Genomic DNA, 25,389 nt, shown 5'->3' on the forward strand with positions numbered 1-25,389 from the left:
TTTTATTAAGACTATTTATAAGGTATATCATAAATAGAATTATGAATCTTTGTATAGTGTACTTGTGTACAAGATCTTATTGTAGTAGTTAGTAATGTTTTAATGTGTTTTGAAAGAATTTCACAGAAATTTCTATTTAAAGTAACCATGGCAGCACTGTTTACCAAAATCAAAAGCCGACACATAGAATTACCGGGGTATGTATATTTTGTGTACGGACAGACAGCTAGACTGATGGACGATGGACACCTTACTATTGCATAAGCTCTTCTGGTCTCTGACCAGTAGAGCTAAAAAGGGAATGTAAACATCTGAAATACTGTCAATTGTCTAAATTCTCATTAATAAACTCAATATTGCAGACATGACTTCATTTAGATACAACAATATGGTAGACACTGGTAACTGTACACCAGCTTTGATAACACCGTGCAAAAATTGTTTGTAAAAAAGAGCAACAGTCCCTCACCATTTGTTATCATAAAGCAATCACTCAGTCCACTCTTATGAATACAAACTTATTGAAATAAATTTATGTAAAATTGAGGAGAACAAGTTTGCACCTTTCACACATACACAAAAGTTGATTTACAAAACCAGTTTTTAAGTAGAAAAAAAATTCACATTAATAATGGCCTTCAAGTGAAACTTACAAATATTCATATATGACTAGCATTGATAGGTTATACATTATACATAATATACACATATGCAATGCAGGTATATAAAAATAAAAATCTATTTCATCCATAAAAGAAATTCACAAAATAATATGTTTATGTTCAACAACCAAATCTAGCACCATGCACCTAGGTAAAACAAACCTGAAAACCACTAATAAAACAAATATATAAAAATGTATGTTTAGAATCCCCTTCATTGGGAAAACAAAGACTATACAGAATAACTAGAAGAAATCACTACAAACTAATTTATAAACTTTGAATGTTTCCAACACAAAAGACAATAAAACTACATGTATATTATGGAATTACATGTGAATTTTTAAAAGTATTTAATCACAGGATAAAAGCTAGCTAGAATAAATGATGTAATTAATGGAGATGACAACAATTTGAGAAGAGAAAAAAGTCTTGGAGAAAAGGGGGATAACTATGATTTTTAAGAAGCTAAAATGTAGACATGATTTTCCTTAAAATCTCATTCTCTCAAAGCATTCTTGCCAATTGCTCCTATGTTATTGTGAACCTCTAGCTAGAAGCTGCATAGAAGAGTACATTTAGACCAAGTGCATCTCATTATGAGCTCTAATTAACTGGAGCAAGTGAAACATCACCAAATGCCAACCAAATGGCACAAAACAATATATAACATTCTAAAAACATATACAATGTAATGCTTAAGAATAACACAGAAAATAACTTGTACTAAATCATCTCAGGTACAATGAAATATTAAACATATGAGACAATAAAAAGTTTCACATTCATTACAAGCAAAGATCATTCCTTTACATAAGACTGATGTCACAAAATTTTGTAATGAACCTGGTTGATTAAAATACAATACATACACATAATATATACAATCCCAGAGTTAGATATATATATATATATATATAATGTTAATACAAATTAAAGATCTATTAATTAGGGATGTAATGATATACTGGTATACCCCAATACACAAAAAATTGTACCATATTGCTGTACAAAAACCATATACCTTTGTATCACAGTATATAGCATTTTAAGCAATTCAAATTATTTCTTTTAAATTAAACCTAATAAAACTGATTTTCTTTATTCACTTCAGCTATTTTTATTGTGTTCAGAGTTTATTAAATGTTACATAAAGTATATGTGACAGAATCTACAACTTTTGTCCTTTCACGTTGTAATAGAGAGTTTCTCATTTAAGAACAAAGACAAAAAAATTTTATTTTAAATATAAAAGGTGAAATATTGTTATATGTATCATGATACAATCCAAGTGTATCAAGATATATCATGATACACTCTATTCATATCATTACACCCCAACTATTAATATTAACAGCACATATTTCCAGATTAACCTCAATATACCCTAATGTTTATCAAGAAGCCCTTGTATATACATCACTACTCACCTGAGGCATTACAAACGTATTAGAGAAGATAAAATTAAATCTCTGCTGGAGTGGTTCTGTTTGGCAAATTAAATTTAGAACTACCACAAATTTAAAACTTGCCCATCAGATAGGATGCTGTGATCTAAATTTAGTTAAAAACAAGTCATCAGTTCTTCAGAAAAATTCACATTTAAGAAAAGACAGCAGAGACAACAGACAAATTTGATTAAAATAAAGCAGATGCCTTTTGATCAGGTGCAAGACCAAAAAACATAAATAATTTGTTCATAAGTATAAAACATGCATGTAATATCTATGTCATACAAATAACATATTTAACAAAACTTGGTCATTTTTCTGTGATTTCACTTAAACTACAAAATATGACATCTGTAAGGTTGTGAAAAACAGAGCATATACCACAGAAACTAGTAAAGGAACAAACTTGAAAATATATCCATACAATTCATTACAAATCATTAGTTTGGCTAATTGTGTTATTTTGCCTAAAATTTTCAGAGTAGAAAAAGCAAATTTCAAACTTTTCACTTGTCTTACTCAACCCCCCCCCCCCCCCCAAAAAAAAAAAAGGATTCTGCAATAGATTTAAGCAGAAACAAAAACTGTGGTATAACGCATTAAGCCTTCATGTTGATAAACAAAGACCTCATGAATATTTGAATATCTATTACAGGCAGACCTTGAAAGACCACACAAGACACACTTTCTTAGAATAGATAAAAGTTGCAAAAATGTGTGGCATGAAACCTACCTTAAATTCCATTCATATCAAAATTTACTCCTGTAAACATTCTGCCCAAGCCTACTCATTGTTTTGATTCAATATAAAGGTAGAGTTATCAATGTCCCCAAACTACAAGTACATTTTAATGAACCCAATTTTCCTTTTTCCTCAGGAGATTTTGTAATTATATGTATCAGAATCAGCATATCCATTTGCTAAAGAAAAAAATGTTTGCATTCTTCTCCATCAAAATTTTTGCATTTAATTACAATTTCTAACTACTCGGTCATTATTATTAAACATGTATACAACTAGGACATTATTGATAATGTATGTACACTTTTGACAAAAAAGACTGGCCCACTCCTAATAACTATAAAACTAGAAAATCTTTTAATACTGTTGATTTCACTAACTTTTATCCTTGTTGTGTTCCATTGGTTTGGCTATATGCTGTTCTAAATATTTGTAATGATCAAACAGAGTTGCTAATAATCCATCATTATTTTTCACTTCTTTCCGAGAGGAATAGTCAATAAATGCACCCTCAAGTGTAGTCATTTTTCCATGAAATGCAGACAAAATAGCATTTCCAGCACATATATCCCATTTCTTTATTCGTGTGGTATGCACATAAGCATCTGCTCTTCCTCCCACAATTTCCAGTGTTTTAAAACCTAAAAATGCAACACATTTATTCATTAACCTCTATCATACTAATTTTTCTTATACATGTACGTTAAGGTATTAAATCAGTGTGTCTAACTTGAATATTAAAAAAAATTCTCTTCATTTTTGTTTGTAAACAGGATTGAAAGAGTAACTTTTCATTTCCCATCTAAAGCTTGAGGATTAAATTCTAGAGTTACCTGCTCCTCCAGCATAGATAATATTTGTGTTGTTTCCCAAACTTTTCCTGACACTTTCTGCCACATCTCCTGTGTGGGATCGAGATATGATGATATTGTGGGGGTCACCCTCTTTCCTGTTGTTTTCTACTTTTTTAAGATTTGATGAATGGCCAGTACCAACCCAAGCCCAAACTGTAATCCACACAATTCAAATATAATATGCATAATGAATTCCATGCAGAAATGCTCAAGTCCTGTTTATCTCATGTTTAAAAACATTCTATGCTTGATCTTTGTAAATGTACTTGTTATCTTTTCTCATCTAGGAGTGTAGAAGTTTTAATTACCTATAGGATTGTCTAATATGCTGCATATGTCAAACAAGAGGCCCATCCGTCACAATGCTCACCCGAGTCACTACCCTGCTATTCTTCATCTACCTATTATAGCTAGATTTAACTAGATTCAGTCCAATATATTCCTCTGTAAAACAGTTTGCCATTGTGGCCCACCCTATCCCCTGCGATGATGGTTTTAATAAACTGATTCTACACACAACTTAGAATGTTTCTATATTAATATGACTTATCAGGGCTTTGTTGTTCTTGAGAAGATTTTAAAAATTTTTTCCCAATGTATTCCTATCATGTAAAACTTTGATCACTTATTGTGGGCCCACCCTGCCCATGGGGGTAATACTTTAAACAAGCTTGAATCTATGCTACCTGAGAATGCTTCCATAAAAATATGACTAATCAAGGCTTTGCTATTCTTAAAAAGAAGATTTTAAAAATTTTATTCCTATATATTCCTATGTAAAACTTTGCCTACTGTGGCCCAAAAAACCCCAGGGGTTATGATTTAAACAAACTAGAATTTTCATTCATTTAGGAAGCTTTCACATAAGTTTTATATCTTTTCTGGCCCAGTGGTTCTTGAGAAGATTTCTTAAAACACCCACCCTAATATTGCTTTTTCTTGATGATCTCCCCTTCAAAAAAAGCCTGACCCTTCATTTGAAAAACATTGAATCCCCTTCACCAAAGGATGCTTTGTGGCAACGCAATTTGAAAAAATTACGCACTTTGAAATTTTTTTTCAAATTGCTTTAAAATTGGGACAACAACCATGCACTTTGACAAAAAATTTCAAAGTGCGTTAAATTTGGGACAAAATCAACGCACTTTGAACATTTTTTCAAAGTGCATTAAGAGTGTACATCAACATTTTTTACCATGAGGACACTTAATGCACTTTGAAAAACTATGTATAAAACAAAAATTCTGGACTTAGATTTAAGAAATAGACAGCATTATTTTGTTATATTTCTTTCGAAAAACTGATGAATTGATCTACCATCATCGAGAAGAAGGAGAGGACAGGTAGAGGGTCCCTCAGCCCAACTCTTTATCTTTCCTACCCAAATATATGTATTTAATACATAGTTGGTATGACATTGATATACTTTCTCTCAATAAATTTGAGTTAACGTAAAATAGATGAAAAACTTGAGATAAGCTTTCCTGAAAAAAAAAAAATAACGCAACCTATCATATTAAAGAAGATAGGCTCAGGGGCCATATCACTGATCTGAGCAACAATAGCCAATTGACTATACTTTGGCCAAAGTAGCTTTTAATTACAAATCAAATCAAATACAATACAAATAAAAAAAAAAATTCTATAAAATGCATAAATAGTTTTTTCAACCTCTTAATACTAATCAAATAACTGTAAAAAAAAAAAAAAAAAAAAGAAAGAAATCATTGTGCGGGAATAAGCAATTTTTTCATATTTCTAAATACATATCAAATAGCTATAATTACCATCAAGTCATGCAATTTTTTTTTTCAAAGTGCGTTAATATGGTCAATATTAACGCACTTCGAAAAGAAATATTTTTTTTCAAAGTGCATTAAGTTGGTCCCAAATTTAAAGCACTTTGAAAAAAAATTTCAAAGTGCGTAGTTTTTCAAAGTGCGTTGTAACAATGCTTTGTGGCAAGTTTGGTTGAATTTGGTGTTAAGGTTCCAGAGAAGAAATGGAAAATGTAAAAAGTTAACGAACAGATGGAAAGACAGATGGCTCAATATGGTTAGGCTAGGTGAGCTAAAAAGAGTCAAGAACTTTATTCTTTATAAGAAATTTTTCATTTAGCAGGTGGATTACCTGTTTTTTTCTCAAATGGCTTGTGTATAACTCCAATTGTTGGTTGCCCATTGACGGCCACACATATCATAACTGTCACAAACTTCTGCAAATTTTCTAAAAAAGAAACAAAAAAATAAAAGAACAAAAAAAAAAAACAAGAGGTCCAAGGGCCTTGAATCGCTCTTCTGATAAACTGTACAACCTATCACTTCTATTTGAAGCCTCTAAGTATCCTGTATATTTAGATAAACCCTTGAAATTCCAATTCACACTCTGAGAACCCAAGATGATTCTAAGTCAATTAGTACCTGAAATATTTAATTATAGTCATATAAATTGAAAAGTAGGTCACAGTGACCTACTTTTCAGTTGACGTTTTTTGAGGACCCAAGATGCATCAACTTACAAAGTTTTATGATCATAGGCCTTAAAATGTCCAAATTATGCCTCTAAAATGCTTTGAAATCGAATGCCTGCAAAGTTCAAAAAGTAGGTCATTGTGACCTACTTTTTAATAAATATGTTTTATGGCCCCAAGATGCATCATCTTACAAGATTTAATGATTCTAAACCTCTCGGTATTCGAATTAATGGCCTTAATTGTTTTGAAAAAGATTAGCCATAAAATTCAAAAAGTAGGTCAAGGTGACCTATTTTTTAGTTGATGTACTTTGAGGACCCGAGATACATCAATTGACAAAGTTTGATGATCATAGGCCTTAAATTGTTCAAAATATGCCTCTAAATCATTTTGAAAAAGAATGGCTGCAAAATTTAAAAAGTAGGTCATCATGACCTACTTTTGAGTCAACATGATATGAGGTCCTTAGATGCATCAACTGACAAGATTTGATGATCCTAGTCCTTATAGTAAGCAAAATATTAATATTTTAATAAAATGTAATTTTTGGTCAACTTTGAAGTGACCTTGAGACCACGCCCTTTGCCCCAGGGTAAATCCCCGTGCAAATTTTAATCTACAACATATCCTCATCCTTTTGTGTAAGTTTCGTGATAATCTGCCCATAGGTTCTTGAGAAGAAGATTTTTTAGCAACCAGTACTTTTGTTTCTATTTTCCTAATGACCTCCCCTTGTTTAAGGGTCACAACCCTAGTTTTAGTACAAATGGGAGCCCTTGGGCCAAGGATATCCTGTGACAAATTTGACAATAATTGGCTAAGGGGTTCTTGAGTTATGGCCCATATTCTAAAAAGTTTACGCACACCACACGCCGCACAAATGGCCATAGCATTAGCTCTTTGAGCCTTTGGCTCAGAAGAGCTAAAAAAACCCACACACAATGAATAATTTTTTTTTTCTTCAGCATCATGCATTTTCTCTTTAGTACACTACACTTAACTGGGCTGTGTATAGTGTAACTGGGAGAAATCATCTGGGTTCCAACAATGCATGACTTTACAATTGAACACAATCTTTACTTTTTACATTTAACTTGCAAACTGTAAATCTAGACTGCATTAAGATGTCATGTTATCATTGTTATGACATTAAAACCATTGCTAAATAAGTGTGGGACAATACACAGACCTTGGGATATGATACATATCTCGATACATGTGATAAGATATGATACATGTATCATGATTTATTGTAATAAAACAGAAAATAATAATGTCATCTTGACATTAAATCAACAAAATATTTTAAATCAAATCAAAAGTGCTTTGAAATTAATACTTGTAGTTCATCAATATCATTGACTAAAAATTCAAAAAAGCAATATTACAGGTACACATTGCCAAATGTTTATAAACAGGTTCGTTTACAAATAATTGATCCATTATTGGTTCAAAATATCAAATTCTTATTTCTTTTCATGAAAATTAGAGAATCCACACCATCTTTGTTCAGAGTTGCCCTCTGGGAACTGGAATGGTGAAAGTCCCTTTCTCTTAAGAGAATACATGTACCCAGAGGATACTAACTAGTAACAATATCCCCAGCTGTGAAAAGGATAATTTAAATATGTATATTATATTACACGCTTTATAGACTGCTTGACTTCTGTCAACTTTTCTCGTTCCATTTTCCGAGGTTGCTAAGAAGCTAAAACATTTCTATGTCTATGACTTATTATTACAAGGAATATTTTCAATATCAATATCATCTTTTTGCTTTATTTGCAAGTCCCTATTTTTCAAACTACTTTCATTTTTTGAAAAGTGTTAGAGTATCATATCGTTCTTATATTTCAATATATGTATCATAAACCGTATCTTAGCAGGAAATATTGGTACGTGTCGTAGTATCATCCCACCTCTATTTCTAAATCTGTAAAAAAAAATTACCTTTGTATTCTTGTGTAGCATCTAGAGGGTCAACCCAAACAGCCACACTGTGAAATGGCACAGACATGTCATTCTTAATTAATTTGTCCACCTCCTCATTTTTTGAATTAACATTTTCTATCAGCTTAAAGCTAACAGGCCTAATATCTGACTCCTCAGAAATAACCTGAAAAAAGGGAATTTTCAATAGTCAAATATGAGGAAATTTGTTGAATTTTAGAAGTAATTATAATGGAAAATTTTACAGTATTGAGTAAATATTATGCCTATCAAATCATATATTTAATATATGATTTGATAGGCACAACTCATTGTATATTAGGTGATTTCCAGTCATTTCTGGCTTTCAGTGTTTTGGACTCACGAGTCATGACATTTTGGATCCTATCATTTTGGCCTTTTCTTTTTAAGGTCTTCCGTCTTCACGGAAGACCTTATAGTGATTCTACTGTTTCTTATTATTAAGGTCTTCCGTCTCAACGGAAGACCTTCTTATTATTCTGTTGTTTCTTTTCAACTTTTTTTTATTATTATTATTCTTACCGATTTTGTGCACGCGATTTCTCGTAAATGCATCGATGGATTTTCATGAAACTTTCAGCAATGATGGCAAATTACATGAACTTAAGGCGTTTTTTTTTATTTTGATGATTCACTTCCGGTCGCGAGTTATATTTGATTTTCTCTTTTTAAATTGAAATTTTGTCTGTGCCTCTTTTCAAAAACGGTTAAAGATGGAGTCATGAATCTTTCTGGGATAATAGATCATGATCTGTACATTTGTCTCCGGTGTTTCGTTTTTTCCGGCGTCACTTCCGTTGTCCACCGGAAGTAGCTTAAAAATATGCAATTTTTGAATTTTTTTTATTTTTAAATGTTTATGACATTGACATATATAGTGTTTCAAGTCATTTCATTTCCACCGGAAGTTGTACTTATAAACCGGAAGTTGTCCAAAAAATGAATATTTTTCATCCAAACTTTCAGGAAAGATTTGTACACACTCATTGTGGAGTTTTAAGTCGTTTTGAGCACTTCTTGTCATACCGGAAGTGAATTTAAAAGAACCGGAAATGGATTGAAATTAAAAGATATCACTCTTTCATGTGTTTCTAAACATATTTTGAATAATTCAGTCGCCTATTTTATTCACTTATACTTGTTCTTCCTTCTTTTCTTTTCTTTTTTTTTTTTTGAGTAAATCTATCACAGTCAACATCATAAATCAGACGGAAGACCTACTCGTTGCTTTGCAACGAGCTTTGCTCTAGTTATTATTATTTTTCTGACCATCTAATTTTGTGCATGCAATTTCTCGAAGACTACTGTATGGATTTTAATGAAATTTGCAGACAATGTGTTGTAATCTGAAGTTATTTTCTCCGAGAGATTTTTTGGAAAATCACTTCCGGTGCTAAGTTACAGACCATTTTCTGAAATTAAAAAGACATTTTGTCCGCGGATAATCTCAAGAATGGTAAAAGATATCAAGATATTCAAGGATTATAGATCGTGATAAATCCCAGCCGGAACGTGACTTTTCGTTCGTCGTCGGTACTTCCGGTCGTTACTGGATGTGAATTTAAAAAGTTGAATTTCCTAACTTTTTTGTTTTTCAATATTTTTCTTCGATATAAGTAGGGTTAATAGAAGCATTTCCAAAAAGGCTTAATATATAATTCGTTTAAAAATTGATAAATCCAAACTGTAGATATTTGCATTTCAAAATTTGAAGTGGGTCCAAAATGGCGGCTGTCTCCGTAAACTCCGACGAGCAGGTCGGCACTCGGAGCTCCTCGGGTGGCTGGTACCTCGCACACTAACCTTGGACGTCAATGGTGTTCTACCATGTTGCTGATACAGTCATGTGATCTTATTTGAAATTCCTCCAACCTTTGAAGTCTGAGTTACTTTTAAGCACACCCAGCACTATGTTTTGCTTTCAAAGACTACTTACATGATGTTGTAATCAAAACCAATATCCAAGAAAGAATTAGACAAGAGAAAAAAAATGTTTGAAGAACTTTATGCAGAGTAAAATATGAAATGAGTTACAAGGCAGTTTTCGGCGGGGAAATGTAATCGATTTGATGCATATTTCTCCACCAATCACTTCCGAGGTTTGTATGGAGCATAGCGGGGTCAGTCGAGGATTGCCGATTGGCAGGTTGGAGTTTACGGAGACAGCCGAGCGTCTTGTTGAACGAAACTACCATAAGGGTTAATGAAATATGAAGCAATTGTTGGATCTTTCAGATTATGAAATGGATAATCTGTCTTTGACAACATATTAAATACTTTGACCTCCAAATGCAATAAAATGAGTAATTTGTACGGAACATACAATAATATATATATGAGAATTGAGACCATTCAATAGAACATACATTTCAAAGAAAAGGTGTGAAGACTTACTCATGACGTAATGTATCTCGACTCTTCTTTCATAGTAAAAAAAAAGGTCTGATGCAGAAGTGCAGAAAAAGATTACACGGACACGTTTGTATGAAATACAGGTATATGGAATTGCATGGAATAGAAAGTTGAATACACAAATTAAGAATAAAGGAAGTAAACAGTATCATCAGTTCATCAGTAATAGATTATTTATTATTGTTTAAACTCAAGTAACGAATTCAGATGTGAATCTGCTTGCACAAAATTTGGCTAGCCAGCTTTCATTCTATAATTCCGCAATATATATGAAAAAAATTTTAACCTCCCTGACGTTCGTTACTTCAGGCAACGATACAAAGTAAACTTTGATGATGGCTGGTAAAATTGCGCTGGTGTAGTGGCTTCCATATTGAATTTTCATGAAGGCGATCTGTGTTTAATCCCGAATTTGTTTGCTTAAATTTACATTTTGAACTTTATAAATGATGTTGAGTGGGGTTTTTTGTTAGAGATGATAGAACATGATTTCTAGATTGGTGAAGGGACCTTTTCATGCGTCGTCGTTAGTTCCAGTCGCTTCCGGAAGTGAATTTAAAAAATCGATTTTTTCAATTTCAATATTTTTCTGTAATATTTGTAGGGTTAAGAGAGCCTCTTTTCAAAATATTAAATATATAATTTGTTTTCGAATTGATAAATCCAAACTCTTGACATTTTCGTCATTTTCACTTTGAAGCGGGAGTTGAAATGGCATAATGGTTAGCACGTTGGATTTTCACGCTGACAACCAGGGTTAAATCTCCAGAGTGTCTGAATTTTCTTTTACTTTTTCAGCTTGAATTTACATTTTTTATTTTCAAAATCAGATGGAAGACCTCTCATTGCTCGCAATGAGTTTCTAGTTATTATTATTTTTTCATAATAATAATATACATGTATCTCATATTTTTATTTTGTTTTTATAAAATGTAAATTATAATGTAGAGAATCTGATTGCATATTGAAAATATTCATTCAGTCTGTCATGTAAACAACTCAAACTTAGTAAGTGGTTAGAGTGTTTGCTCTAGAGTCATGAATAAAGAGTTGATCCCTATTCCATGGGTTCAAATCCCACTGCAGGACCTGGAGACTGGTCCTTAAGATGAGACCGTTTAAACCGAGGTCCTGTGTTGCAGTATATTCTGGCATGAAAAAGATATCCCTCACTGCTCAATGGCCCTGAGTGCCGCAAATAGGTCTAAATTTGCATTGTGTTCAAATTATCGACTGACCTAAGTCGATAAAAAATAGGTAGCAACTGTTCCTTCGCCAAGAACTCAGCACTTAGAAGTGAAAGTTGCAGGTCATTCAGATGAGACCTTAAAAACCGAGGCTCCATGTCACAGTAGGCGTTGGCACGATAAAGAACCCTCACTGCTTACTGGCCCTGAGTGCCAAGTGAAGGTCTAAATTTGAAGCCCTTTAGAGGTATGAGTGAAAAATTCTCCAATGGGACGTAAAACAATATACAATCAATCAATCAAACTTAATAGGGAAAAGACAAAGAAATTATATAATTGTTGTTTCAATAGCATGATCAAACTCCAGGTATTTCAACCCATTTACTATTACTCATATGGACTTGACAAACGTGTGTTCGGGAACGTGAGTATGATGTGGTATTGTTTACATTATCATTTGACATTTAATTAAATAAAAAATCAAGACTGTCACTTCTTGATATACCTGAAGTCCGGGAAAAGTCTTAGCAAAACCATATACAATTGCTCTGTGAGACTCCATATCGCCTTCTGTGAGTACTTCATCTGCTCCTTCCTTCGTTTTGCCTTTTGATCTGTCTGCCAACGTGTTACGTTCACGTATCTCGCGTACCCGAGTCCCACCTCGCTCAACAAGAGCGATGCTAACTGATAAAAGTTCCTTCAAACTTATCTTCTGCTCCTTCTGAAACCAATCTGGAAATCCAAACACATAAATCACCATACATAGTCCAAACGCAAAGCATGCAGCAGCCCCAACTGGATTCAATCTTGCATTCGCTGGACCCATTTTTGTTAAGACTAATAGACGAAATGACAGATACTGTTGATTAAAAATAAAAGACAGTATTTTTTTTTCCTTTCTAAGAGTTTATTATATAAAAGAAAAAATCAATGAATCAAAATTGATTTTTTATATTATTAAATTCAGTATTATCCTAATTTTTAAGGTTAATTTCTTTTTAAATATGACAAAGAAATTATTTCCCCCATTTAGTAAAAACAAGAAAAATGAGTTTTTCTTTATTTTCGTAATAATTGTTTTCGATGTGGATGATGTTTTATTCTTATAATCCTTCTTCAAATATTATCAATAAAATTTAAATTATTTTGGGGTGTAATTTTACATAAAAATTACATAATATTTTTTTTTGAAATTGTATTCGAAACTAAATGTAAACAGAAAAATGGCTTCAATGGAGGTAAAGTGACAGATTGTGCCAATTATTCATCTTCTTGATTCAATTATTTCAGCCAATCCCAATCAGTGATTCATATTTGTAATTTTAGATTATGCTTTACCATGTGTACGACATAATGCTAGAGAAACTTGGCATAATTAATTTATCTTCATTTTCGTTTTTCACTTATTCACAGCGAAGTTTAGACTTATAATTTTCCTATATTTTCTGAATCTCTTTTAAAAGATATAATAATAATAATAAATATTTTATGACTAACAAACAACTTAACTTTAAATTTAAGAGAATCTATTCCAGGAGACCATAAATAGATTAAAAATAATATACAGAAAAGAAAAGTAATCTTAAAAATGTATTTTGCCACCACCAATAAATTTGGTTAGATTAACTCTGTAAAACCTATTTCTCATATGTTATAATTGAAAATACTTCTTATAAAACAAGCTTATGTAGAAACACAGCTCTTAACAAGATTTCAGATCTTTTCAGGTCATCAAGATAGTGACAAACTTTTTTCACATGATCCTTAAACAATATGTTTTATAGTGATGGGAATCGGTAAGAATTTCATAATCGATGATCAGGCTACTGTAACTAACTAATTATCAATTATAATCGGACATTTACAAAGTCTGTCAATTTAGTATATTAAATGGTAAGAATGGGTGAATATAACTACTTTCTGTTGTGGTCCAGCTGTAGATAGAATAATCTAACTGTGTCTCAGAACAAGCCTTAGTCCGTAGGACAAAATCATTTTAACAAAAGAATGGTTTATCTATAATCCAACTGGTTCATCGTTCATTTTGTAGAATCCAAAGTATGTCCATACCTGGGAATGAGCGTTGTTACCCAGGTATGAATACAATGTCTGTTCGTCTGCGCCATTACCATGCACAAATAAGTTAACAGACAAGTTGGAGCTGGAATATTCAGCTTAAAAACTATTAATAAACTTTTTATTCCAATTAATTGGGTTATTTATTTTATTTTACAAGCATAATAGTATTATGCTTGTAAAATAAAATAAATAACCCAATTAATTGAAATAAAAAGTAATTGAGAGCTTGGATTATGCCAGCAATTGACTGATTTTCGATTATAATCAATGCTTAGAACAGCACTATTAATGTTTTAGTTATACTATTTCCACTTTATGCTACCAATCTTGAATGGTTATGTTGAAATTTATTGACTTATTGCCAGTTTATTTGAATTTTCTTGTACACATCATTTTTCAACATTTATGGTAGTTTGATAGGTTCTAAATCAACAGTGGCCAGATACATACATACATATACATACATACATATATATATCGATCGAACGTCAGAGTATCGAATACTAAAATCGGTACTTGGTTACTCGGATGTATATTTTTTCATATTTTAAAGTGCATATATTTATTAAAAACTTATATTTGAATTCGCATTGTCAATGTCTATACAGTAATTAACGTCACCTTCTCCAGTTAATACCCATTATTGCCTGTGTACATGTATAAACAGTAATTATCCTGCCCAATTACTTGACATTTACACAGCTGTCCTCACCTCTTGTGACCCTAATTTTTGGATGGCTTCAATTATTTGATTTCAATGTTTCAATCATTTAATTAGATCCATTAATTATCCTTAGATTATTTAATTAGCAATTTGCACCGACATACGTAGAAATACCACTACCAATTCAAAAGTGAAGAAATGTTTAAAAATAACCGAAGATTAAAAAATGTTATAAGTCAGCTGTGCATAGTAAATTTAGTGTATACGGAGGGAAACAACCATATATTTAAGGAATCACTGTCTAGTTTGTTGGGTATGCCAGAGTATCAAAGGCAGTTGGAAAGGATAATTTATGCATGACGGGTGAAGTTGTAAATTCTAGTGACAAGAAATTGTCATACTTTCAGAGTTATCACAAAACATTTGGAAATGTTAATAATATACGACTCGCGATCACGACAAAGATATTCTCTTTCCCTAGTCTAATCTTTACAAAGTTGCATCCTTCTCTTCCGTTGATCAAAATGTCTTCCCAAACAAGAACTGTAAAGCATTAATTTTGTAGTCATTGGTGTATAATTGATCATGTCTTTTGTGTTTGTTTGATGCATAAGTACCAAAAATCGTTATTGTTGGGCTCAATGTTTATGTACATGCATCATAGACGAGAAGAAACATTGACGGGGTAAACAGATTTCAATAAAATGAACAAACTTTTACATGTATACACACTTTTTCCGAGTACCCGGGTACTCGATCGGAAAATCGTCCGAGACCGATTATCAAATATTGACCGATTTGACATCCCTAATATATATATATATATATATATATATATATATATATATATATATATATATATATATATATATATATATATATATGTATATATATATATATATAGAAAGCACAAAGAAATTCACTTTTATAAGGATACCCACTTCCGCCCCAGCCCAGGGTTGAACTCTCGACATACGGAATCTGTCTCCTAGCAGTACAGGAACAGCGCGTTAGACCGCTCGGCTATCTAGGCAAGTCAAAAAACTTGCTTTCGATGCCGATGGAATTCTCACAGCGCTGCCCTACACTACACGGTCATTGAGAATAGAAGTGAGATACAGTTATTTGGACATTAGTTTTATTAGAGGATCGTTACCAATACACGTTGTAATGAAATTAATTTTACTTATAAAGCACAATATATATATATATATATATATATATATATATATATATATATATATATATATATATATATATATATATATATATATATAGTTGGTAGGTAGATCACTTGTCAAAAGTTCAGGAGGCCTGGATTCAAATTCTGGCCTGTTATATTGGGTGCTGTTTACCACTCCTGGACTTGCAGGTGAAAGTTCTGCTTGGGGAAAAAGAATCTGGGTTGGTGTCTTCAGAAGCTAAGACATTTAAGGAGGGAGGATATAGTAGTTAGGCAGGTCCAATTGCCATTGGCCAGATAACTCACATGGTAGAACATCTGTCAAAAGTTCAGGGATCTTGTCCATTTTCTCCCCACCTATTACAGATTCTTATCTCATAATTTCAACTTAAACAAAATTAATGTTGTATAGAAGGAACATATTTTACTTTTCCAAAATTAATAAGAATAATCTAACTGCACTATGTGATATGACTCAATGTGTTTTCCTTTGAAATCTACCAAACTGAAACAATAATCATGATACAGATTTTTCTGTGGATGTTTCTTATCATGCACATGAGCAAAACTGTGAAATAACAGCAACACATTTTTAGCAATGATGGAAATCTGTAATTGTATCTTAGATTAAGGAGTCACAAGAATCATTCTAACTACTGCTCTTATTAGTGTTTACTCACATTTTTATTTTTGATGAATTTAAGATAGATCTTGAATTATACTGTAACAGTATATAGCTACTTTTTGGCAGTCCCTCAACACAGTGAGATTATACACCCGTACAGCTGCCTGTAATTTAAGTCTGCTCTTTGACACAATTTTGAAAGAGGTAAATGGTAGTGTACTGAAAATAAGGGCCATAAAATAATCATAAACCTTTTTTAGCTCACTTGAGCTGAAAGCTCAAGTGAGCTTTTCTGATCACCCGTCTTCCGTCTGTCCGTCCGTCTGTAAACTTTTCACATTTTTGACTTCTTCTCAAGAACCACTGGGCCAATTTTAACCAAACTTGGTACAAAGCATCCTTGGTTGAAAGGGAGTTTAAATTGTAAAAATGAAGGGCCAAGTCCCCATCAAAGGGGAGATAATCAAGATAATACAAACATTGGGTGGGGTCATTAAAAAATCTTCTTCTCAAGAAGCACTGGGCCAGAAAGGCTGAAACTTATGTGGAAGCATCCTGGGGTAGTGTAGATTCTAAATTGTTCAAATCATGACCCCCGGGGGTAGGGCGGGGCGACAATAGGGAATCCAAGTTTTACATTGAAATATATAGTAAAAATCTTTAAAAATCTTCTTCTCAAGAACCACTGGGCCAGAAAGGCTGAAACTTATGTGGAAGCATCCTTTGGTAGTGTAGATTCTAAATTGTTCAAATCATGACCTCCGTGGGTAGGGCGGGGCCACAATAGGGAATCCAAGTTTTACATTGAAATATATAGTAAAAATCTTTAAAAATCTTCGTCTCAAGAACCACTGGACCAGAGAAGCTGAAACTTGTGTGGAAGCATTCTGGGGTAGTGTAGATTCTAAATTGTTCAAATCGAGACCCCCGGGGGTAGGGCGGAGCGACAATAGGGAATCCAAGTTTTACATTGAAATATATAGTAAAAATCTTTAAAAATCTTCGTCTCAAGAACCACTGGGCCAGAGAAACTGAAACTTATGTGGAAGCATTCTGGGATAATGTAGATTCTAAATTGTTCAAATCACGACCCCCAGGGGTAGGGCGGGGCCACAATAGGGAATCCAAGTTTTACATTGAAGTATGCAGAAAAAATCTTTAAAAATCTTCTTCTCAAGAACCACTGGGCCAGAAAGGCTGAAACTTATGTGGAAGCATCCTGGGGTAGTGTAGATTCTAATTGTTCAAATCATCGCCCCTGGGGATAGGGCAGGGCCACAATAAGTACTACGGGGGGTAGGGGGGGGGGGTGAGAAAAATCAGGTGAAAAACAGCAAGGCCAAAGTTACTCAGGTGAGCGTTGTGGCCCATGGGCCTCTTGTTTAAGCATTCTTATGTCTTTAAACAAACAAAATCTGTAGGGAAAAATTGGTTCATAATAAATTTATTCTTTCTACCCAAACCCAAAAGTCTTAAAATTGTTCTAATAAATTATTTTTTTAACTATTAGCATTTTATGTAATCTTGATTGCCATAATGCAGTGCACTGGAAGGACCACACTACCATTTATACCAGGAATATTAAATAGTGTTCTCTACCAACTTAGCAGATTTTTTACTTCTATCATTTTATTGAATAGAAAAGACTGCAAAAGGAACTACAAGCTTTATTAAAAGATCCCCCAAATGGTGTGAAGGTGGATGCTCAAAGTATATATAAAAATCTTTCAGAGTAAGTTTACACCTATAAATAATTTTTTTTTTATCACTTGTATATTGAACAAAATTCTTATGATCATGAATTTTAAGTGAAAATAATACATGTACATGTATATTTGGACAATGAATGGTAATTTTGCTTTTGGATTTCTAGATTGGTAACTGGTAAGTAAATATTTCTCGAGTATGTTGTGAAACATGTATAAAGTAATATTTTCTTTTATTGTGTAGATGGATTGTTGACTTGGATGGAGCCCCTGGCACATTGTATGAAGGAGAAAAGTTCCAGCTTGCTTTTAAGTTTGGGTCAAGATATCCCTTTGACTCTCCACAAGTACATATTTTGATGTCTTGAGCTGTATATTTAAGTATTTAACATATCAATTAAGATAGGGTGTCATGCTTGATAATAGTATTTACAATCAGAATACCATAGAGATTTGTGAAATGAAACTAATCCAGGCATTCTAACAAAGAAATTAAGTTTTGAAACTAAACTGGTAACTGCATACACAAAAAATACTGGAATCTCATTTTTGCTCCCATCTTTAACATATTCTATCAGTTGTACTATAGTAAAGATAAAGATATCATTAAAAAGTATTTAATGGACAAAACTGTATTAGAGGACAAAATTGTATTAGAGGACAAAATTGTATTAGAGAACAAAATTGCTGTTTATATGTTTTGACTATGAATGGAATGGTACCTGGCCAGCAGCTTTTATAAACAGCAAAGATGGTAGATAATTCTGTAACAGATTTACCCAACTCTTCTAAGTCTGTTTAATAAATTCGAATTGTACAATAATATATGTGTACTTCATTATCATTATACATGTATATTAATTCTTTCTAGGTTATGTTCATTGGAGGAAACATACCACTGCATCCACATGTGTACAGTAACGGCCATATATGTCTGTCCATTCTAACTGATGATTGGTCCCCAGCCCTCTCCGTTCAGTCTGTCTGCTTAAGTGTAGTCAGTATGTTATCTAGCTGTAAAGAAAAGGTGAGTACCAATCTGTCAAGATTCTGCAATTCCTGTTATCCTTCATGTTTCCATTAAATGTTTCACAATTTGAATGGTTGGGAAAACTATTGCTTGAAGATAACATATTGTGATTTAAAATGCAATTTTGAGCTTCCTATTGCTAGTAAATGTAATAGGTTTGTCAGGATTTTATCAGGTACATTTTATTAAAGTAAATAATGCCCATAGAAAGTGCTTTTTGTCAACAATTAAAATTTTTATTCTCAGACTTGATGGATTAGTGCAAGTGATAAACAAATTTTTTAGAAGCCACAAAGATTGACATTACTTTGAAATACTATAATATTAATTATCACAGGCACTTAAATAATATGAAAATGCTCATTACAAATAAATAACTTGAATTTAAAAAAAAAATTCTCTCATAAAATTGACAATCTATTGAAAAGTAAATCAAGATAATAAGCTAGGAAAGAAATAGCAATATACAGTTGAACTTCAGTATCTCGAACACTGAGATCTCAAATACCATGGATATGTCGAAGTGATTTAGAGGTCCCAACCACTTATTCTTTATGTATTTTACCCACGATATCTCAAATCTTCGGATATCTCAAAGTTTTTTCTTGATCCCATCTAGTTTGAGATAACGAGGTTTGACTGTATATTCAATGTGTGATAAAGATGCATGTCTGTGCACATTGTGCTTAATTTACATGTATATAACAACTGTGGTACAGTTGAACTTCAGTATCTCAAACACCAATATCTAGAATACCATGGTATGCAGAAGTGATTTTGAAGTCCCAACCACTTATTTTTTTAAGTATTATACCCTTGATATCTTGAATCCTTGGATATCTCTCAGTTTTTTTCTCAGTCCCGTTGAGTTTGAGATAACGAGGTTTGACTGTTTACAGACCTAACTCATACCAGTAATAGCCAGTAGTTTAAAATTTGCCTACCTTGTCTATATACTTTTATACATTACACTAAGGCAAAAATACCTATCTTGAATCTCTAGCTAGTTAATCTAGACAAAAAATGTTACTGAAAACTTACCCACCAGGTAAAAATTTTGGATATTTTTTGGTGCCTACCTTTATCCATTAAGCCTTTGAACAGAAGTCATCATTAGTTTGTGAGGATTATATGATTTTCTTTGCTTTTACAGAAAAGGCCTCCAGATGACTCATTTTATGTTAAAACCTGTAGTAAAAATCCCAAGAAAACAAGATGGTGGTATCATGGTGAGTACACTTAAGAAAAATTTTATACTAAATTTTTGATTACATGTTTATTAATTTGGTACTCTATATTATTTTAATGAAAGTATTGTAACAGAAATAGATTAAGTAGAAACATTAGTATTAAAAGTAGAGGCATTTTCTGCATTTATTCTGTAAACTCTACTTCATTTTGCACATTGTATTCATGGTTACTTTGTTTTGATGTAAAACTACCGGTATATGTTTTATCAATCAAATGCTTTTCAGATGACAATGTTTGATACAGTAACTCAAAAATGGCAAAACAGCAATAAACATTTGTGAAAGAAGAATAAATGGATATCAGCTGACAAAGTTCTCAGATAGTGAAGGATTTAATTTGTTTTGTTAAGAAAGAAATTATATTGTCTGTATGACCTCAACATTTGTTTATTTTTTAAAAGATATTTTTGTCAGTATATGTAGAGATAAGAAACAGATTACCACATTCCGTTCTTTTTATTGAGGCCAGGTTGTTCATTCAATTTAAAATATTTTATTTATTTGGAATAGAAAAATCTCTCTTTCCCTCTTTCAGGTCACATATTGTTTATACATTTTAAAATTTGTTAGTTTCAATTTAATGTAGTGTACAGCTACAGTTCAACTTCCTTACCTTGAACACTGCTATGTTTAGTACTTTGATGTTGTTGAAGTGAATCAACAGTGCCAACCTTATTATGAGAATGAATTTCAACCTGAATATCTCTACTTTGAATATCTTTAAGTTTTCTGATAGTCCTGCCATGTTTGAAATATCTAGGTTTGACTGTAATTATATCACTGTCATGTCTCTATGCCACTTGACAATGGTCAGCATTCAATTAAAAAAAATGAGTCTACCACTTTGATAATGTTGTACATTTTCTGAACAATGGTGTGCACTGAATGTCATATTTTTTGTGTTATCATACGTTTTCAGCAACAAATGACCTCACTTACAGGAAAGTTAAATCATTTAATTTTTTCTAAATAGAACAAACTTTAGCATAGAGATTAACTGAGTATATTACATCTTCAGTAGAAATTGTTGTTATTTTTCAATGAATTTCTGTACTTGTAAGTTTTGTTTAAAAAAAATTCCATTTCATTAGATTTGTTTTTCTGAAGGGGCTTGGTGTGCTGCTGTTATGTGAAGCAGTCACCCATCCAAGGGCTACACAGGCTTGTCATTGCTTAATTAACTTGCCTGATTCTGAGGAAGACTCCACTGCATAGAATTAGAAAAGCTAGCTCACTAGCTAGGCAGTATAAGTTCCCTATGTGCTGTTCGCTACACTTCCCCCAACTCGGGGAAGCGTCTACCTGAAGCTTAGCATGGGTTCTCTCTGAGTATCTCAGGGCTCTTCAGTAATGGCAATCAATGCCGTACACAAAGTCCTACCCCTAGAGCTTCATGAAGCAGGTCTGAGACCTTTTCAGTAATGAAAACCCGTGCCATTCAACAATACTAAGTCTGTAAATGGACACTAAGTCAGAGCTCTAAGGCTTTCTGAAGCAGATAGTCCAACACCGGAGTCACTATAGACTGCCACAAATTTTGTAACATGAAGCAGTCACCCATAGAAGGACTGTAGCTTAACTTGCCTGAAACTGAGGGAGGGCTGAACTGCATCACTAGAAAAGCTAACTCACTAGTGATACATAAGCTCCATATGTACTGTCTGCTATACTGCATATGAAGTATATAATATTGAGGTCAAACTATCTCTTATGGCTCATAGCAATGGCTTTCAATTAATTATTGAAAGAAAAATGTATAACACATATCGACATTGAAAATTGATGTTTATCTGCTTTGTAAAAATGTTATAGATATATAATTATTATTATACCGGGTATTCTTTAGAGAGATATTTAGTGTATCATGTTAAAGAATTGCTATGTCTAAGATTTTATGTGTAGTGTGTTTTATAACTTTGCATTGTTTTGTTATGAAACAAAATTGTTTTTGTTGCACACTGAAATCTAATTTTTTAATGTTACATGTATATCATTGCAAAATTTAGGAAATTCAAATTTGTACTGCTCCATTTCTGTTATTGAAACATCAGCTATTTAATGACACAGAATTTTAAAGAGAGAGTTTCAGGTCCCAAATCAAGGTCAAGTGATAGTATAGATCAAATTTTAAAATCTTTATATCTGAGGTATAAATTTTACTTTTTTGTTGAACTTCTCAATGAAACTGGGCCTGGAGACAAAAGGACATGGCACATTACAAGTCATGCCAGTATAAAAATCATGAATTAAGGTCAATTGTGGGGTTCAGATATCACCATACAAGTTTTTCAAAATGTTTATCGAGGGATTTTCCCTTAGTGTTGTCTTATGAAGGTGTCATATTTTCAATAAAAACAATTGTATTTTATTTTGTTTGGAAAGGAAATATATGAAAAAAAGAAGATTTTTTCAGTAGTTTTAATTTTGCTTAGATGAAGGTTTTCTGTAAAATTTGAATGTTTGGCAATTGTGAAAGTTTATAGACAAGCTATTATGAAAAGCTTTTAAATAAACATAACATTGATAGTTTTAGTTCTTGCCATTATGTTTACATGTATATAGTTAGCTAATGAGAATTCATTTACGAAGAGGAAATCTTTTTTTAAAAAAGAAAACATCCTCAACCTTCTTTTTGGACATGGAATCTCTTATTTTTAGAAATTAATGGGACAATTTTATTAGGGAGGGAGTTAAAAGACTCTGCATTTAAGTATTTGATACATTGTAGGTCATTTAATACAATTCAATACAATTTAATGCAGTTGACAATGCATAAGTACTCATCAATTATGACTTTTTGATGCATTCAGCTAATGCATTAAGGCATTGAATATTTCAGAAAGACAAAATTTAAGAAAATTGAGAATTTGATCAAATTAATTCATGTCAAATCCAATATCAAGTGAAAATCATGACCTCATTTGATTTTTAAAATGTTAATTAGTTACAAACAGGAATATTATGCATTGTAACTTTTATTAGTTAACAGCTAATGTGAGTTGACAACAGTTGTCTGTATCAAGTTCTGATTTGTTAAATGTTTATATTTTCAAGAATAAATAAAATGTCTTTCATTATATAAATGTTTAATGTAAGTTTTGGGAGTTCAGGATTGAAATGGCTGACAGTGAAATAAAATGGAGATCACTGTTATGCCCATGTGAGAGACTTTGCTCTGACAATAATTGAAATTAAATTGATCTCATATTGAAGTGGTAAAATTTTTTTGTTTGAATGGAACTTTTGGTCTTTCTTATAGAATGTTGGTTGTTACATAATAATACACCCATCTCTTTAGAAACGAGAAAGCAATGTTTTAAGACATCCCAGTATATGCAACACAAGTTTTGATGAAATGGGGATTTTTTAAAGTTAGAAGGGAGAGTGAGAGACACCCCGCTTCTGTAAAATCACATATTGCAATGTCAGATCGAATATGAAAATAATTATGTATTTATCAAGTTTAAAGTTACAGCATCAAACAAAATTATATAGACTTTCAATCTGATTGGCTATTATACCTAATTTAGAATACTTCTTGTACAGGTACATGTATTCGAATGGAATAATTTGCGACATTTTGAGGGCTCTTTCAGTGTAGACTGGGATTTTCTCTCCCACTCACCCCTTCAATGTGTTGTCTTTATTGCTTACATAGATTTGTCTTTTATTACTATAAAAAGAGATTAAAAGAAGATGCATGAAGATGCACTTGCAAGAACCCTTCTATACCTACAAACTTGTTATTTCTTTAATTATTATGAGTTTCGTTTGAGTTTAATCAAATAAGAACATAAACCTCTTTCTCCTTTCTGAAGAAATGGGCTTGTCATTTGTAAACACCATCATTCAAAAGAAATTAATTAAGCTCAAAACGTTTCATTCAAATGGAAAAATTTACACTTCAGTGTGCATCATTGCATCTTCATCTTGCATTTACTAGTAGGCTAAAGCATATTTGTAAAATTTACAAAGACTTATAACTATTTCATTAACTTCATACAGTTTATATAAATACCGTACATCTTAGTGATGGCATTACAACTTTTAGGCAGGTTGTATACTTCAAAGATTTTAGTCAAATGTCTGCTTTTATCTTAAAAAATAAGGGCATATTTGATTTAGATCCATCATGTGATGGATTATTACTCATCCATCACATGATATTTTAGCATTCTTAAAAAATCTTGCATTTTAAATGTTTTTCTCTGAGTCATCTCTCCATGACTTTAAAATGTTGTGTGCATTTGAACTTGAAGAAACAGGCAAAGACTTTTAAATCAGAAGTCTCTGGCAAGTGTACCAAGTCTTATTGAAATAGGATGAAAACTATAGGAGGAGTAATGTTTCAAAAGAATTTTCAAAAAAAATTCTTTTTTTTAGTAATCATGACAACTTTGTTCTTTGAAATCAAAAAGCAATGTATAGAATAATTATCCCAGTATAGTCTACTTGTGCATTGGGTCTTGAAAAATTAAAATCAGATTAAAACTGTAGGAGGAGTAATTTTTTAAAAGAATTTCAAAGAATTTTTTATATTTAGTAACCATGGCAACATCATTTGTCAAAAACTGATGCATAGTATGATGTGTCTTTGTATAGTCTACTTGTGCACAAAGTGTTATTGAAATTGAAATGATTCTTGAAGGAATAAAAAACTTTTATCTGTATTTGTATGGTGAACATTTTACAGGGGTGGGGGGGGTGGGGGAAATCAATGTGCTCTTAACTCGCTCATGCATTTTAAGAATTTAAACGAAATTTCTATTTTTAGTAACTATGGCAACACCGTTTGTCAAAATCAAAAAATGATATATATAATAATGTATAGTGCATTAATTCTCAAAGAAATCTGACCAAAACTGTATGAGGAGTAATGTTTGAAAATTTATTTACAGACAGACAGACAGCTAGACTGCTGAATGAACACCTTACTGATGCATAAGCTCTTCTGGGCTCCGTTTTACTAAATAACTGAGACAAAAGTTTAATTATGCAAATCTCTTCTTTTTAAATTAATTTGGATATCTTTTTTGATCTTTTTAAGAACCCTCTCTACACTGCACACTAAAGAGCTCTGATTCTGTGGTATTTTTC

At 32.2% G+C, this 25,389-nt stretch overlaps 2 protein-coding genes across 2 annotated transcripts; one reads left to right on the forward strand and one right to left on the reverse strand.

Moving 5' to 3' along the window:
- Positions 1–2,705: 2,705 nt before the first annotated feature.
- Positions 2,706–12,596, reverse strand: LOC133176977 (inositol monophosphatase 3-like). The gene is made up of 5 exons (XM_061312047.1): positions 12,258–12,596; positions 8,133–8,298; positions 5,840–5,935; positions 3,689–3,862; positions 2,706–3,496 (listed from the first exon to the last, which is right to left on the reverse strand). The coding sequence occupies exons 1-5, from the start codon at positions 12,579–12,581 to the stop codon at positions 3,231–3,233; spliced, it is 1,026 nt and encodes a 341-aa protein (XP_061168031.1). The 5' UTR covers positions 12,582–12,596; the 3' UTR covers positions 2,706–3,230.
- Positions 12,597–12,978: 382 nt separating this feature from the next.
- LOC133177139 (ubiquitin-conjugating enzyme E2 W-like) lies at positions 12,979–23,371 on the forward strand. Its single transcript, XM_061312244.1, has 6 exons — positions 12,979–12,993; positions 17,947–18,038; positions 18,257–18,359; positions 18,884–19,039; positions 20,196–20,271; positions 20,518–23,371. Exons 1-6 carry the CDS (start codon positions 12,979–12,981, stop codon positions 20,529–20,531), a joined length of 456 nt encoding a protein of 151 aa, XP_061168228.1. The 3' UTR covers positions 20,532–23,371.
- Positions 23,372–25,389: the final 2,018 nt, after the last annotated feature.

This window comes from Saccostrea echinata, unplaced genomic scaffold (genome assembly GCF_033153115.1).
Source record: "Saccostrea echinata isolate AGI-Se365-2 ecotype Australia unplaced genomic scaffold, CSIRO_AGI_Sech_v1 ptg000086l, whole genome shotgun sequence".
Taxonomy (NCBI): domain Eukaryota; kingdom Metazoa; phylum Mollusca; class Bivalvia; order Ostreida; family Ostreidae; genus Saccostrea; species Saccostrea echinata.

Bases quoted from the DNA above. Each gene is read 5' to 3' on its own strand.
- LOC133176977 (XM_061312047.1), bottom strand. From the start codon at position 12,581: ATGGGTCCAGCGAATGCAAGATTGAATCCAGTTGGGGCTGCTGCATGC. The intron at 5,936-8,132 runs GTAATTTTTTTT...TTTCTTTTTTAG, and splicing joins TGCTACACAAGAATACAAAG to AAAATTTGCAGAAGTTTGTG. The intron at 3,497-3,688 runs GTAACTCTAGAA...TTGCATTTTTAG, and splicing joins TATCTATGCTGGAGGAGCAG to GTTTTAAAACACTGGAAATT.
- LOC133177139 (XM_061312244.1), top strand. The intron at 18,039-18,256 runs GTAAGTTTACAC...TTTATTGTGTAG, and splicing joins ATATATAAAAATCTTTCAGA to ATGGATTGTTGACTTGGATG. The intron at 18,360-18,883 runs GTACATATTTTG...AATTCTTTCTAG, and splicing joins ATCCCTTTGACTCTCCACAA to GTTATGTTCATTGGAGGAAA.